Source organism: Petaurus breviceps, unplaced genomic scaffold (assembly GCF_028583685.1).
Source record: "Petaurus breviceps papuanus isolate PSGF00001 unplaced genomic scaffold, PetGlider_PUasm1.0 90823, whole genome shotgun sequence".
NCBI lineage: Eukaryota > Metazoa > Chordata > Mammalia > Diprotodontia > Petauridae > Petaurus > Petaurus breviceps.
In genome coordinates, this window is record NW_027187352.1 from 2,247,908 (window position 1) to 2,264,594 (window position 16,687).

At 50.5% G+C, this 16,687-nt stretch overlaps 1 protein-coding gene across 1 annotated transcript in view; it reads left to right on the top strand.

Annotated features, from left to right (window-relative positions):
* RELT (RELT TNF receptor) overlaps positions 1–14,737 on the top strand; it is a 54,526-nt gene extending 39,789 nt beyond the window's left edge. The window contains exons 6-12 of the mRNA XM_069070814.1: positions 1,285–1,545; positions 4,206–4,286; positions 6,333–6,414; positions 7,246–7,503; positions 11,156–11,363; positions 12,097–12,146; positions 12,513–14,737. Of these exons, the coding sequence (XP_068926915.1) occupies positions 1,285–1,545; positions 4,206–4,286; positions 6,333–6,414; positions 7,246–7,503; positions 11,156–11,363; positions 12,097–12,144 (938 nt within the window). The 3' untranslated portion in view covers positions 12,145–12,146; positions 12,513–14,737. The remainder of the gene's footprint in view (positions 1–1,284; positions 1,546–4,205; positions 4,287–6,332; positions 6,415–7,245; positions 7,504–11,155; positions 11,364–12,096; positions 12,147–12,512) is intronic.
* Positions 14,738–16,687: the final 1,950 nt, after the last annotated feature.

Below are 16,687 nucleotides of genomic sequence, written 5' to 3' on the forward strand. Positions count from 1 at the left end.
TGTGAGACCATTGGGCTGGGAGTTCTAATCCCACCTCTGCCACTGCTTATCCGTGTAGAAGTACGCATGTGTGAGAGGCCCTGTGGCTGCCAATGACCCACGTGGCCTGTTTGCATGTGGGTAGGATAGAGGGCAGGAAATATGTATCACTTATCACATAAGGGAGTTAGCTAGACAAGTCACTCAGAGGCCCTTGGAGCTACTGACATTTTGTAACATTGCTTGTGTCTCTGAGCACAAGGTGACCTACGGAAATCAAGGCTCGTTTAGATATTCCTTGGTATACCTCCTGTGCCCTTGCCATGGGACTCAGGCCCCTTCTCCATGCCTCAGTGGGCCCCTCTCCTCCAGTACAGAGATTACAAAGGGACCTGGGAAGAGGCTGACAAGCCCCTTGAAGAAGTGGCTCAGGGAGAGGGTAGGAAGGCAGAAGAGAAACTTCTGGGAGACACTAAGGGGTGACTGAGAGGGAAGTGTGGGGTCTGGGGTGGGGTAGGAGGGTCACTGCTCCTGGGAGAGGCTGAGGTGGGGTGGTACCCCTCCGAGCCATCTCTGAGGCTGCTCTGGGGCGAGTGTCCCTTCATCCCTTCTCACTAACTTGGGTCTCTCTGTCTGTGACTCTATTCCCCATACCTGATCCTCTGCCTGTTTCTTTCTGTTCTCGTTCTTGTTCTCTCTGTCTCTCTCCTCTCTCCCTCCCTCTTTCCCTCCTTCCCTCTCTCCTCTCTCTCCCCTCTCTTTTTCTCTCTCTTCTAACTCCTTCTCTCTCTCCCCTTTTTCTCTCTTCCATCCCTTTTTTCTCCTATCTCCATCTGTCTCTTATTTCCCCTCCCCTTCCTTTCCCTCCCCTTTCCCCTTTGTCCTGGTATGTATTTCTGCCTGCCCTCTTCTATGTCATTCTCCTCTCTGGTGTCTCCTTTCAAATGGCTCTTCTTCTGTCTTTGGGTCTCCCTTTCTGCTTACTGTCTCTATATGGCTCTCTTTTTTTCCTCTCTGTGTATCTCCTCTGTCTGGCTTTCTCCCTACCCCCCTTCCCCCATTGGTTTCTTTCTCTTTCTGCATTTGTCTCTTTGTGTGTCTCCTCTCTGTGTGTCTTTGTGTGTCTGCCTCTGTGTCTTTCTGTTTCTACGTGTCTGTCTCTTTGTCTCACACTGTGTCTCTGTTTCGATTTCTCTTTCCCTCTCCTTCTCCCTCTGTGTGTCTCTTCCTCTTCCTCTTTCTCTCCTTTCCCTCTGCTCTCTCCACCTGTGTCTCTCCCTACCCTGTCTCCTTGGCTGAGGGCAGAGCCTGGCCTGGGGCGTGGGGGCCGGCAGCGCCGTAATGTGGAGGCTGGCATGGGGCCCGAGGTCCGGCCCTCAGAGAACGGCACCCAAGCAGAGGTTCCTGAGGAAGCCGCAGCCCAGTACGCTGTCATCGCCATCGTCCCCATCTTCTGCCTGATGGGCCTGCTGGGGATTCTGCTCTGCAATCTTCTCAAGAAGAAAGGCTATCACTGCACAGCCCACAAAGACAGTGGTGAAGAGGCCGGGCTTGAGGGCAAAAATGGTAAGAAGGATCCAGAGTCCTAAGGGGGGGAGACACAGCCTTAATCCTTGGGGAGCTGCAAGTCTGAGTCTGGGGAAAAGCCCCCTGCCTTTGGTGTGTGTGTAGGGGGGACTCCTGGTCAGAGGGGGTGATCCAACCCCTCTACAGGTGTGCATGAACAGGGAAGGGAGAACAGCTGATGGTGAGGACCAGCTATTCATGGGAGGTCCAGGTGGAGGTGGGCTGGAGACATCTGGATATTCTAGTCTAGAACCCAGGAGAGGTATCAGGCCTAGGAGTCATCAGCAGAGATGAGCTCCACCCACAGAGAGAATTTAGAGAGAAAAGATTAGGGCCCAGGATGGAGCCACACAATTAGTGGGTAGGAGAAGAAGATAAATGTGGAAAACAGATGAAGAAGGAAAGGGCAGACAGCTAGGAGAACCAGAAGAGAGCAGGAAGTCACAGGAGGAGATGGTGTCAGGCAGGAGAGAGATGAACCGTGGTAGCAGTAACAGTTGTAGAGAAGGGCTGAGAAAAGGCTGCTGCATTTGGCGATGAGGAGGGTCTGGGGGACCTTGGAAAGAGTGGTTTTAGTGACATATTAGGGCTTAAGAGAGAGCAGGCAGTGAGGAAGTAGATGACTTCCAGAAATTAGATGGCTTTTAAACAAAAGCAATTAGATAATGAAGGGACACATGGGAAAGAAATGCAGCAATGGCTTGAAAACTTCTGAGTCCTGGGCCTTTTTGGTGCTAAGGGATTCTAAAGAACATACATTCCTAAGGGGATCAAAGGTTTTGAAGGCCTGAGGTTCTAAAGTTCTGAAAGTATTGAATCAAACTAGGTACCAGACTTGGGAGGCAGGAAGACCTGAGTCTGAATTTGGACTAGTTGTATGACCCCAGACAAGTCACTCTCTCTTTCAGCCTCTGTTTCCCCATCTGTAAAAATGGGAATAATAACATGAAACTGAAATGAAATAGCAGATTTTTTTTTAAAAAAAGCTTTAATGGTACACTTTAAAATGTCTTTAAACAGTTTTGGAAGGGGGAAAATTTATGAGTCTGACAATCTAAGGTCTAAATAGTCCCAAGGCAAAAGTTCTGCCTGACTGACTCCAATTTCCCCTGCTGGCTGAGGTCAGGAGGGTGAGACTCAGAGGAGCGGGGACAGTTTTCCCTCCGTCTGAATTCCTTCTGGGGAAGGGGCTGAAGAGGAGTGAGGGTCCTAAATGGATTAGCACAGTCTCCAAGACAGAACAAGAGCTCCCGGGACCTGCCCCTCAGGACCATACAGCATCAAGACCCAAAGGGCACTGGGTACACATCTCTCCTCAGGTTACAGATGAGGAAGCTGTGACCTGGGAAGGGTAAGGGACTTACCCAAAGTCTCTCATCAAGTCAGGGACAGAGCTAGAATGAAAAGCCAGGCCTCATGCTTCCTGACCAGACTCATTTTCCCCCAGCTACCTTTTGGCCTAAATTCATCATGGACTCTAAGGCCCGAGGAGAATTGGCAGATGAGTTGATTGTATGTGTGCTGGCACTTTTGTTCCCAGCCAAATGGTCTGTTTATTTCACTGGAGGCTGCTGTCCTCATCGATGCACATTAACATAATGCAATATTGTCTGACCCAGGCAAAGAGAGAACCATTATATTTGTGTTTTGCTTACAGAGAGAATTGGGGTGTTTCCAACCACCTGAGACCCCTTCTTTCTCTTGCTACCTTTTTGGTCTTCTAAGAGCCCCTGATGTGGGCCTGAGAATAGGAGCTTCATTACTGGAGCCATCGACACCTGGCCTTAGCCTTCCTGTACATTAGCTAATCTGTAGAGGGAGACCCAGGTGACCCATTTAAAGCTGCATCAATTGAAGGTCTTCCCCAAGCCGGAAGGCTGGCTACCCTTTGGGTGGGTGGGTGGATTATATGGAATGTCAGGATTCTCTAGGGGGAATTCTGAGGCCGTGTGTGTCCAAGATTAACTCTACAGCTGTTGAGGAAGCTTCTCCAGCTGTCTCCTTCCCTGGAGAGTGGAAGGAGAGAGACAGGAGTCTGAGAGCAGCTAATAACCCCTCCCCCAGTATCCTCCCACATCTCTGTTCCTTAGGAAGGTCTGTCTAGGAGAGAGAGAGAGGAAAGACCTTCTTTCTCTTCACTTGCCCTTATGGGGGAGGCGTCCAGCCAACTAACCCCAATCTCTGCTGAAGTTAAGGCCACATTTCTGTGGGGGGGAGGACAGGAAAGATTCTAGCCGTGGCTCTGCCACTGATTCACTTAGTGACTTTTGAGGAGTCCTTTTGGCACCTCAGTCTCCTCATCTATACAAATGAAGTGGTTGTTCTGAGTCTCTAAGGGCCTCTTTCCATCTCTGGCATTCTGTGGGTCTGTGCATCCTGATTCCATGCTCTGGGCAAAGGAACCGCTGCAGCTGTAGGGTTGCCCCTACCCCATCCCCACCTCAGGGGTCCAGACTTAATGCCCATGGCAAGAGCCTTGAGTTGGTTGTGTAGGAAAAAGACAGAGGCAGGAGAATACCAGCTCCGCTGCCTCAGAGACACATACTAAGCGCTCACCCCAGCCTTGGCATTGAGCTGCACTGACTGGTTCCCTGCCCAGGCTTTGAACCCTGTTCCCATCGTGTTCTTCCCAGTCTCATAGACTCTTGTCTTTTCCTCAGGGACCAACCCCGCCTACCGAATGGATGACCCCAATGAGGACACCATTGGGGTCTTAGTTCGGCTGATCACAGAGAAGAAAGGTGAGGCTGGGGAAAGGGCTGGGCTGTCAACTGTCCCCTCCCCCCAGCCTTTGAGCCTTGAGGGCTCATCCAGGACCAGTCACTGTGGGATAAGAGGAAGTGCCCTGGTGGGAAGACAGATTAGGGAACTGGGGTCTGTCTTGTTCATTCAACACCAGTTATTTAGTTAGGAAAAGGAAGCAATTCCTGCTGTCTTGCTGTGCAGGTATATGAAACCTGCCCCTCTCCTGATTCTGCCAACAGAGAGGGGGAAGAAGGAGACAAGCATTTATTAAGTTAATATAAATTAGTTATTTCATCAAATTAATTATTAATAATATTTATTAATTAAACATGTATTAATATTTATTACTATGTTAAAGTACTTTATACATACTATCTCATTTGGTCCAGGGAGGCAGGAGCTATCATTACGCCCATTTTACAGATGAGGAAACTGAGGCAAAGAGAGGCAAAATGACTTGCCCAGGGTTAACCAGCTAGTAAGTGTCTGAGGTTAGATTTGAACTCAGTTCTTCCTGACTCCAGGTCCAGTGTGTGTTGTGCCTTGCTCCTAGCGGTAATGATAATGGTTAATAGTGGACAGTTGAAGGTTTACCAAGGTGTTTTCCTCACTACAACCCTGTGAAGTAGGTAGTCCTAATGTTATTACCCCAGTTTTCCAGGGTCTGGGGAGTCTGAGGCTCAGAGAGAGTAGATGGCTTGCCCAAAGCGATTTCCTAACTCCCAGCCAACATTTGCCTCAGTTTCCTCATTGTACCATGCTGTCTGTCTCTGGTATGCCACAGCAGAGGCTAGGACCAAGACAGCACCTTCTGAAGATGCTCCCTATCTTGTCGGCCCTTTGTCTGATAAGGGGCCAACACAGGCAGACCACATTAGCCCCTGGAGGAGATGCTGAGGGTAGATACCTCCTGTGTGTGCCTGGAGGGTACTAAGAGTGTGGCGCTCTTCGTGAGAAGTCAGGAGGCTTGGGTTCTAACCTGGGCTTGGTCATCGCCTCATTTCTGTGACCTTAACAAGGTCACTGCCCTTTTGGGGCCTTCACTTTCCTCCTGGAAGGTGTAGGCACTGAACTCTGTCTGAGTTCCTTCCAGCCCTGGAGTTCTGTAAAAAAGAGCTGGAGACAGAAACACTTCAGTGTGATTGATAGCCGGGGTCTGGGGTTCCCACTGGAGCCACACAATCTTCTCCTTCCAGTTTCTGAAGCGCTGCCCCAAGGCAGTTGGGTGGCGCTCTCTGCCAAGTTTGGAATCAGGAAGAACTGAGTTCAAATCCTGATTTTGGGGATTTACTAACTGGGTCACTTTGAGTAAGTTGCTTCATCTCTTTCAGTCTGTTTCCTCATCTGTTTAATGAAAGCAGTGGGACTCAGTAGCCTCTGAACTTCCTTTCAGCTCTCCGTCTCTGACCCTTTGTCGTGTTGGCTCCCAAGGGGAGAGCAGGAATAGTTGGGGGTCAGTCATAAGGGAGGAGAACATTGTAATAGCTAGAGCTATTCCCTAGGAGGATGGACTTCTTCCATACAGTGATGAGAGCCCCGTTGCTGTAGGCCTCCAGAAGGGATGCCTCTTCTGTGGGATTAAGCTGGGAGGGAATCTTTCCTTCGGGGGTCTTGAGGACAGCTAGGTGGCACAGTGAGTGCCAGTCTTGGAGTCAGGATGGCCCAAGTTCAAATCTGGCCTCAGGCACTAGCTATGTGATCTTGGGCAAGTCACTTAACCCTGTTTGCTTCAGTTTCCTCATTTTTAAAATGAGCTAGAGAAGGAAATGGCAAACTACTCCAGTATCTTTGCCAAGAAAACCCCAGATGGGGTCAAGAAGATTGAAGATACGACCGATTGACTAAATAATAAACACTACCTCTGTGACTTTTGTGCCTCTGGGTGTGGAGGGCAGAGACTGGGCAAGCAACAGTGGCTGATGGTTACCTGGACAAGGCCAAGGGTTTCCCAGAGGCTGAGCCAGCAAGCTGCCCAGGGTGGGAGAAAGGGGGACAGCTGGGAAGGCCAGGCCCACCCTGACCTGTGGCCCTTTGCTTCCCAGAGAATGCGGCCGCCCTGGAGGAGCTGCTGAAAGAATACCACAGCAAACAGCTTGTGCAGACCAGTCACAAACCTTTGCCCAAGTAAGCCAGAGGCCATCAGCTGTGGGGAGGCAAGCCCGCGGGGAGATGAGAGCTCAGCTCGCCTCTGCAGTTGTTGGCCACTCGTGTTTTTAAGCAGCTGCCTCGTTCTTTTGCTTCACTTTGATGGCTTCCTTTGGCTCTCCTTCCCCCCCCGGCTTGTTTCTCCTCCCCTCCTGACTTCTCTTGCCTCTCTGCCTGCTTTGGTTTGCTGCTGGTGCCTGCTTTCTCTTTGTGGTCGCACTGCTCCTTGTGACTCCTGCTGTCCTTTGCTGCCTGGATTCTTGCAAGTCCAGGCTCCTTGGGGGAGCTGGCTGTAGATGGGGCAGAGGACTTGCTGTCATCCTCTGGTTCTTCTCGCTGTTTTCTGGGGATTCAGGAAAGGAGAGGAGTTGGATTTTTTCCCTCAAGGGGGCAGGAGTCTCCTTCCTTGTGGCATTGGCTGGAGACAGGGAATGCTTGGCCTTGGGAGGTGGGTAGGGTCAGCGAGGCCAGGCTGGTGGGGAAGAGCACCATGCTGAGGCTATTTTCAGTTGGAGGGGGTGTTTAAAGGACCCTCCTCCTTCCTTTTCCTTCTCTTCCTCTTCCCTCTATTCTCTACCTCCCTTTTTCTCTTCTTCCTCCTCTTTCCTAACTCCTTTTCTCTTCCTCTTCTTCCCTCTATTCTCTCCCTCCTTTTTTCTCTTCCTCCTTTTCTCCTCGTCTTCTTCCTCTTCCCCTTTCTCTTCACTTGGGGTACAATCATATTGTCTCCAGGTGTCTCTGTGGGTAGAGACTCCAGGGGAGAAATAGGCAAAGCCTGAGGTTACACTAATCCTTTCCTGCTCTTCCCAGGCTGACCCAAGGACCTCCGCCCATCCCGCACATCTGCCAGCACCAGCACCACCTGCACACAGTGCAAGGCCTGACCTCCCGCTCCGGGTCCAGCTGCTCACGCTGTAGCCAGAGGAAGTGGCCCGAGGTCCTGCTGTCCCCTGAGGCTGCCGCAGCCTCCACTCCCACACCCAGTGCATTGCCACCCCGAGGTGGCAGCAGCAAGCCCACTCCCAAAGGGAGCCGCCCAGGGGAGATCACCATCCTCTCTGTGGGCAGGTAAGTCCAGGGCCCTTTGGGGAAGGGGGATCACTGGTGCCAGGGGGACTTTGGATACAGAAGAAAGAGCTTTGGCTCTGGAGACATCCAAAACCTGCCTTTGAAGCTTACTTGTATGGCTTACAGCACTTAAATTCCCTGTGCCTCAGGGTCCTCTGCACAATGGGAACAATAATAGCACTTCCCTGAGAGGGCTGCAGTGAGGCTCAAATGACTCTATAAGTGTGGGCTCTGAAGCCCCTTACAACTCAGAATCTGTGATCCTATACACTCAGGGTGGGGCCAATAGCAGGCCTAGGCACCCTGAAGAATAAGGGGACGTGGACATTGAAGGTGGAGGGCAGGGCCATGGTTGCTGACGAACAGGTGGGAGTCCAGTGTCTGCTATATGTATGCCCTTGGGCAAGTCATTTCTCCTTGGTGAAGTCAGTTCATGAGGTCCCTTTCAGCTCTCACAGATTCCATGACTATTAGTAGGGTCAAGATTAAAGAGGAAGGGGCAGCGAGGTGGTGGAGTGGATAGAGCACCTGAGTTCAAATCTGTCCTCAGACACTTAATTAGCTGTGTGACGCTGGGTAAGTCACTTAACCCCAACTGCCTCTAGAGGGAGGGAGGAAGGGAGAGAGAGACGAGACAGGGAGAGAGAGAAGGGAGAAATCAGGGACAGGTCGGCCAGAAGGAGTGAAGGAATCTGAGGTCAGGTGCAGTGAGGTACAGTGAGATGAGGAAAGACAGAATCCTGGGGTCCGCGGCAGCCCTTGGTGCAGTTGGGATTTAGAGGCAGAGCCCAGAGCATTCCCTCTGCAGTTTCACCAGGAGCTGTCTAGTCCGTCCTGTGTCTCAGGCCAATCCATTTCTCTCTGCAGGGCAGGCTCTTCACTGTCCTCAGCCTGGGGCTCCCTTGTGACATCTGGGAGACTCCCCGGTGCTCTGCTACTTACTACCTAGTTCTATATCCTCAGGCAAAAGTCCTTTCACCAGATCGGTGCTTCTCAAAGGATGTGCTGAGAGCTTCAGTCAGGCATGCTGGGGAGGGACTGTATGAGACACACGCTTACGGTCTCATGTGCCTGCATGAGTCTGAGCACTGGACATATTTGTGGCCGCACGTGTCTGCGTGGATCTCCCAGCTCTCCTACAGCAAGCTTTGATTACTCAAGCAAACAATAACAAAACTCAGCCCGCCCCTGCCTTCGCCAGGCACAGCTTTCTTTCCAAAGTCTGGCTTGGCGAATGGAGACTGCTATGAAAATGGAAAGGAAAGTGGTTGCTCCCTTTGCCGCCTGCTGTTTTTACCCCCTTGGGATTTCTTTCTAGAGGTGTCTGAGTTCTTTGGCCAGCTTATACAGTCTAATAGCAATGCTTCCGCTGGGCCTAATCCTATTGTTTGTTTCAAGCCCCAGTGAGCCAGTTTCAGCCAGAGAGGAGGGGTGAGACATTGAAGTTTGTAAGCCAAGGGGAGAAGGATGGAGACTTTGGGTTTTGCAAGCATGCTTGAGTGCCACACTGGTGGTGGGTGTTCTTTTTGGTGATGGTTGATTTTTTTTAATTAGAGCATTATTATTTTTTTAAATCCGAAGAAGGGAGTTTTGTTGATAAGAGTAGGGGTTAGTGAGCTGGAATACACACTGCCCATAGAGGCCAAGAGCTAGAATTCTTTCTAAACTTGGCTCTGCTCCTTACTAGCTGTGTGGCCTTGGAGAGCCCCTTCAACTCAGGAAGCAGCTATGAAGCACCCTCTATGGGCTAGGCATAAGGGATACAGAGATAAAAATCAAAGAACAAAAAAAAAAATCCATGCCTTGAAGAGTCTTCAAGGGAGATACAATTTCCCCTTCTGTTGGGGGATACAGTATTTTATTTTATTTTTTTTTTTGTTTGAAGAGGTAATCGGGGTTAAATAATTTGCCCAGGGTCACACAGCTAGTAAGTGTCTGAGGTCATATTTGAACTCAGGTCCTCCTGACTTTAGGGCTGGTGCACTATCCACTGTACCATCTAGCTGCCCTGGGGGATAGTATTTCAACAGATGAGTAAATTCAGGATAATTCTAGGAGGTAGCAATTAGTGAAATCAGGATGACCTCCCTGTAGGAGGTAGTACCCAAGCTGAGCCTTGAAGAAAGCTAAAGAATCTAAGAAGGGAAAGTGAGTAGAAGTCCATTCCAAGGATGAAGAAGCAGCCACTGCCAATGTCCAGAGAGAGAGGGAATGCTGAATCTGTTCAGATAAGAAGGCCAATCTGGCCAGCACATAGACCACATTCAAGGTAGCAATGAAAAATGAGGGTAGAAAAGTAAGGCAAGGCCAACATTGTGAAATTGATGAGTGTGTATTTTATGCTAAAGGTAGCAGGGAATCAGTGTAGACTCTGGAATAGAAAAACAACATGGTCAGATCTGTACTTCAGGAAGATTTCTTTGGCAGCTGTGCTGGAGAATGGATTGGAGAGGAGAAAGACTGAAGGCAGGGGCCAGGGGGCTAGCGCAATACCCCACATGAGACAATGAGGCCTGAGTTAGAGTGATGTCTGTGAGTAGAGAGAAGGGATGTTGGGTAAGTAGAGATGACAAGATGATAGGGGGTGAGGGAGAGGGGGGAGTTGAGGATAACCTGAGTGAGGGGCACTTGGAGGGGATGCAGTTTAGGGAAGAAAGTAGAGGTTCCATCTTGGACATGTTGAGTCTGAGATGCCAGCAGGACATCCAGGTAGAGATGTCCATGATTTGGACCTGGAGCTCATCTGGATCTGGCCACCTCCATCCAGATGGTACCTGAACCCAAGGGAGCTGTGATTCCAGCCCCTTCGTTTTATAGATGAGGAACAGAAAGGATAAGTGACTTGCTTAGGGGGTCCCACAATCAGTAAGTGGCTAAGGGAGGATTCAAACCTAAGTCTCCCTGACTCCAAGTCCAGTGTCGATAGTGATGCCCCACATCTTTTTCTGGCCCTTCCCTTCTCTCCTCCTTCCTCTATGTCCATGCATTCCTCCAGAGTGTTTTCTCTTGGGTTTTTCTCAATGGAGGAGAAAATAAAAAGATTCAGAAATGACACCCTCAGGAAAGGAAGCACGTCAGCCACAGAGGTACATTAATATGCTCTAGATTAGTAGGCCCCTAAACTTCAGATCCCTAGACCCAGCCTGGACCAGCGGGATCCTGTTTAGACCAAGGAAGCTATCAGGCTTCTCATCTTGGCCCCAGATGAGGCTGGCTAAGGAGGCAGGAGCTGGCAGAGCAGTTGGTTTCACTGGCAGCAGTTTGGGATGGGGGCGTGGGGGCCAGGGTTTATTGCTATTATCCAGTGCATTTGACTCTGTGGTTGACTCTGCAGTTTCCCGGTCTCTCTCCTTCCCAGTTCTGCTTTTAGAGAATCATAATAAATCTAAAGCCAGAAAAGTACCTGAGAGGACATCTGCTCCAACTCTTTTGGTTTACAGATGAGGAAACTGAGGGTCAGAGGATGAGAGGGTTGGTCAAGGTCACACAGGAACAGAGCAGGTCCAGTGATACCAAAGGAAGGACTTTTTCTGCTGGCCCACATTTTGATCTCCCCATCATTCTCACCCAGGGTGGGGAGCCTGCGGCCTGCAGGTTCCCCACTCCTGTTCTAGCACTACCCCTTCATGTATCTCTGCTCCCTTTCCTCCAGGTTCCGTGTGGCCCGAATCCCTGAGCAGCGGCCAAGCCCACCACCCCCAGAGGTGAAAACCATCTCAGAAACCAGCGAGGAGGGGGAGGCAGCTGAAGCTCCTCCGCCTGGGCTCCCCCCTGAGAACAGGGCCCTTCTGGGCAGTGGTGGAGGGCGACCCAAATGGCTGAAAACCCCAGCATCTGGGGCAACAGAGAGCAAATCAGAGGTGAGCTGGCTGACAAGAGGGATGGGGCATGGGTGTGTGTGTGTGTGTGTGTGTGTGTGTGTGTGTGTGTGTGTGTGTGTGTGTGTGTGTGTGTGTGTAGGTGTAGGTGGGGGGGGTGTCTCGGTGTATGTGTGTGTGGTATGTTTGTGTGTGGGGGGTGTAGGGGTGGGTGTGTCTGTGTGTATCTGTGTAGGTGTGTGGGTGTGTTTGTGTGTGTGTGGTGGGGAGAGGGGTGGTCCATAGGACCTGGGCCCTGACAGCAGCCACCCCCAGGCTCAGTCAGGGGGGCAAGGATGTTAGAAAGGGAGCTTTGGTCCAGTTAGGGCCTCCCAGTGTTCTCAGCTCCCAGCAGCCCCACATGTCTCTCTGCCTGTGGTTCCCTAGCTCATCCCTTATTTCCTGCCAACTCCCAAGGGTGGTGTGTTTATCTTTCTGTGAATTGGGCCCAGATGGAAGTTAGAAGGGCCCATCACTTTCTGTAGTCACACAACAAACATTATTACTTGCCATGTGTGTGACCTTAGAAGAGGCAGGTTTTAACCAACTTAAACTCGGTCTCCTTCTCTGGAGAGATTACATGACTTGGATTACATGAATGACTCCGCTGTGCTCAGCCCCAGGCAATACAAAGTGAGAAATGAAATAGCCCCTGCCCTCAAGGAGTCTGCACACTTTGGGGGCCGGCCTCCAACTGTTCCCCCATTTCTGATCTTTGTTACAACTTCTCCCTTAGGAAAATCGATACGTGGTCAGGCTGAGTGAATCCAACTTGGTCATCTGAAGGTAATGTAGCCCTGGGATATTTTCTGTACTGAGGGGGAGACAGCCTGCCCTCGGGGAGTCCACAGTTGGAGGAAGTACACAATGCTGTCAACTTTTAGAAACAAGAGTGGGGGCCTTCAGAGAGGGGAGACACTGTGGGCAGAAGTTAGCAGGAAAGGCTTCCTGGAAGTGGGGGAGGGGAGGGATCTGGGCCAGAGGGTGAGAGGTAGAGGGGTGGCAGCCAGTGAGTACTGCTGGCTTCTGAGCCTCTCCCCGGGTAGGGGTGGGGCAGGGCTTCTGTGTCCAAGGTGCTGACAGACTAAGGGATCCGCCCAGGGCTCTTGGGATACCTGAGGGCATCCCTCAGTACTCTCTCTCTCCTTACAGGTGCCCTTATGATCTGCTCAGGCCCAGAGCCCTGTGAGACATTGGAGCCTGGGAGTTGGAAGCAACCTGAGGCCCCGGGCAGGCCCCTGCACCCTGGGCAGCCCCAGTGAGCTCTGGGAAGTGGGCAGTGGCAGGGGAGAGAGCTCACTTCAGCCTGAGCTACGACAGGCAGCTTATTTTAAAGGAAAAGATGATCTTGTCCAGGGAAGAGAGGGAGGGAGACGCCCATACTTGCTGAGTGGGCTGCCCTGTCTCCTTACCCTGTTCCCACCCCCTCACCCTCCCTCCCCCAGCATTTTCTCCATGCTAGCAGCAAGTCTCTCCCTGGTCATCTGGTCTTTCCCTTGCTCTGGACAGGACACCCAACCCAGCTTCCTGGGTCCTCAAAGATGGCATAATTCACACCCAAGTGGGGATTTCCCCCCCAATGCTTCATAGATGGGACATTGAGCCCCAAGTAAGGGTCCCTTCCCTGGTGACCCATAGATAGGATATATCCAGCTATCCATCCATCCCCATGCAGGAGTTTCCAGGAAAAGCCAAGGGTTCAGCCTCCTCTTCATCTCCCCTATTCTCCGTCTTATCATTTCTGGGCAGGGGAAGTGGCAGTCAGGAAATGTAGGGGGGAAGAATAAATGGTGTGGGGGTCCACAGTCACACGATGTTAGAGCTAGGATCAAATCCAGTCACTGGGTAAGTGAGAAGATAGGCCCAAAGAGAAGAAACCTTCCAAAGGTCACAGTGAGTTTGGCAGAATAAGGACCAGAACTTGGGTCTCCTGACTCCCAGGTCAAAGGCCCTTTCCGTTGCCCTATAGTCATGGGGAAAGAAGTCCTACCCACCACCCTCCTCTTCCCTCCCCCATCCCCCACTCCCCAGCACCTGGTCTTAATCTCCAAGATGGGGCTTGTCCATGGGAAGAGATTTTGGTGGGGTTTAGATGGGAGATCCGAGGGGAAGGGACTTAGCATTTGGGTTCTAATCCCAAGCTCTGACCCTTTAATCTCTCTGTACCTCAGTTTCCTCACCTGTGAAATGGGAGGTTTCTTCCAGTTCTAAGTCTCTGGTCCTATGACCACCCCTGCCATGGGGCTTCTGGTAGAAGTCTGATTTAGTCTGTGAGGCTGCTTGGAGGGGAGGCAGCCACAGAGCAGAAGGAAATCTCAGGAGACCTGGGTTCTGGGTCCAGCTTTGCCTCCCTTAGTTGGTGTGGGCCTGTTTACTCCTGTAAAGTGAAGGGTTGGACTTGGTGGTTTTAAAAAGGTCCCTTCCAGCTTTGACATTCTGAACCTAGCTTGCTGTATGTCCTCGTCACGCATTTTACCTCTGAGTTCCCATTTACCAACTCCTGCCCTGCTCACTGAGCCATGATCTCCCACCCATATCTGGAAAGGAAAAAAAGATGATTTGGGATGATACTTGAGAGGTTTACCCTGCATTTCCCTGGGAAGAGGACCCCCCCCTCCCATTGCTCCCAGTGCAGCAGGCTTCTCTCTGCTTGGGAGCAGGGGCAATTTAGGATGTATACAGTCTATCTCAGCTCCCTTCCCTTCTTCCCCTCAAGCTGGATCAAGAGCTTTATTAGATTCCCCAGCTAGCTGCACTTCCCCCTACTTGCCACCAACTCAACCCAGGGCCTTGCTTCTGCACGAGGAAGGGGGGTGCCTTAATGCATGTCAAGCAGCCCCCTCCACCCCGCCCCCCAGGGGTGAAAGGCTGTTTTTAAATTTTAAAAACAAACTTGTTCTGTGTTGTCGACTGTAGTTTGGGGGCCTCTGTCCTTCCATGTCCCATTTTCTCCTCTCTTCCCCTAAAAAAAGTGCTTTAGAATCCCCAAGGCTCAAAGCCCTGGCTAGTGCAGTAGCAAGGAAAGATGTGGGCTCTAGGTGCTGACCACCCCAGTTATGACACCCCCAGTTATGCCTTGTCGACTTCCCCTGGGCCCCCGACCTGCTTTCTCTCTGTCCAGTTTGCTCTGTTGTGTTCTCTGTGTTTGCTGCCAGGAGAGAAGTATGAGCGATTCCGGCAGCATCCGTCCCGTCTATTTCTGTGGGTGCTGTGCAGGTCGCAGCCCCTGCTGTCACCTCCCCTCCCCTGGTGGGGGCTGGGCCCTGAAGTTTGGTAACTCTTATTTATTGAATTCAAGTCTTTACTCTGTCTCCTGTCTACCCCTCTTATGCATCCTCATCCTCAATTTCTTTAAGTTGGATAATAAAAGTATTAGAAAGTGATACTGTGTGGAGAAATCCTCTCTGATAGTCCCCTACACATTCTTTCTGGGTCACAGCTGCATACAGAGGGACTTGGGCTCCTGCTGCCTCCCCCACATGATCCAGCATATGGGGGGACCAGGGAAATACCCAGGTAAAGAATGTGTCCAGGAATTCCCCTACATAGGAAGTTTGGGAGAAGATTAGGGCCACACAGTCCAGGATATGGGGGGCTAGGGAAATACCCACACAAGGAATGTATCCAGGAAATCCCCTTTACGAGAACAGGACAGGTCAACCAGTCTGCAGGGATGCTCTTCACCCCATGGGCCCAGATTTATGCTTAGCCATATATTGGCCCTTGGCACAGTGGACACAGTGCCAGGCCTGAAGTCAAGAACACAAGTTCAAATCGGGCCTCAGACACTTATAGCTGTGTGACCCTGAGCAAGTCATTTAACCGTATTTGCCTCAGTTTCCTAGAGAAAGAAATGGCAAACCACTCCAGTATCTTTGCCAAGAAAACCCCAAATGGGGTTATGAAGTCAGACATGACTAAAATGGCTGAACAGTAGCAGCTAACTACCACTATAATGAAACAAGGAATAATTTTTAAAATAGTAGACATTCAAATGTACCACTGTACCTTCAGGACTTAAATATGACGGGCGAAGTAAGGTCAAGATTTTTCCTATCAAAGTTGACTAGAAGCTCTGAAGCTGCTTGAAGGGTTCTGGCCTTTAGAAAGGATTCTAAGTAGCCTATTATCATGTCAATGGTAATGAGGTTTTTGCTAACTTCCAGAACGAAGTGTAGAGCAGGGAGTGGGTAGCAAGATGTCTGGTACGTGGATGCAAGGCATGGATATTAAACAAGTTACGTGATTGGGAATCATGCAGTACTTTTTTAAAAAGAGGACTGCCTCTTCATATATGGATTGGACTAGATACCTGACAAGTCCCTCCCAGCTCAGAGAAGTAATAAGGGGGCCTCTTCATTTAACATATCTTTCAAACCCGAGGAACCGGGTACATTATCCTGGAGAAAATGGGGGAGGTGAGAGTGCGAGAAAGAGGAGCAATGCAGAAAGTTGCAGGAGTAGATTTTGACTTCCCTAAGTATAGACTTCCTAGCAATTCATTGAGATTCCCTCATGGAGCAGGCTATCTCTAGATTTGAGCCTTTCATCACCAGAGGCATTCAAGCAAGAGGTTAGACGGTACCTGTTATGAAGGATGTAATGGGTCAGGTTGGAGGCACTGCCCGAGAGGACCCTTCAGGATTTGAAAGTCTTTATCTTGACCTAGGAAGAAGAAAATTCTAGGGCTAAAGACCAGGCCACTGTAGGCTTGGGTGGGTACACTTTTATTTTTATTTTTTTTTATTTTTTTGCTTTTTGGAGGGCAATTGGGGTTAAGTGACTTGCCCAAGGTCACACCACTAGTTTTTTAGTTAAGTGTCTGAGGCCGGATTTGAACTCAGGTCCTCCTGACTCCAGGGCTGGTGCTCTATTCACTGTGCCACCTAGTCGCCCCTGTACACTTCCTTTTAGCCTGAAAATACCCAAGCAGTCAGGAGCAGTTTCCTGTCCCTACCTGAAGGTATGCCCACAGAGGATAGGGCTTCCACAGCTGGACTTGATGGAGAGCTTCCTGAAGGCTGCTAGATCAGGCTGGTGGGTCTCTATCCTCTTCTTCTGAAAAGCTCAGGACCTCTTCCCTAGCCCTGCTGTCCCCAACAGCACCAGTCAGGGAACAAGAAGCCCAGGTGTGTGTTGAGGGGGGAGGGTAGGTGTAAGATCCAAACTTAAAGCTATTCACTGCAAAGGTTCTTGGGGCAGTGAGGATGGGAAGACGACTACATTTTGGGGAAGGAATGGTGCATATGAGACTATTTAGTCAGCACTTTAAGGTTTGCAAAACACCTTTGTGAATGAAATAATCTCTTTTGTTCCTTACTACGTTG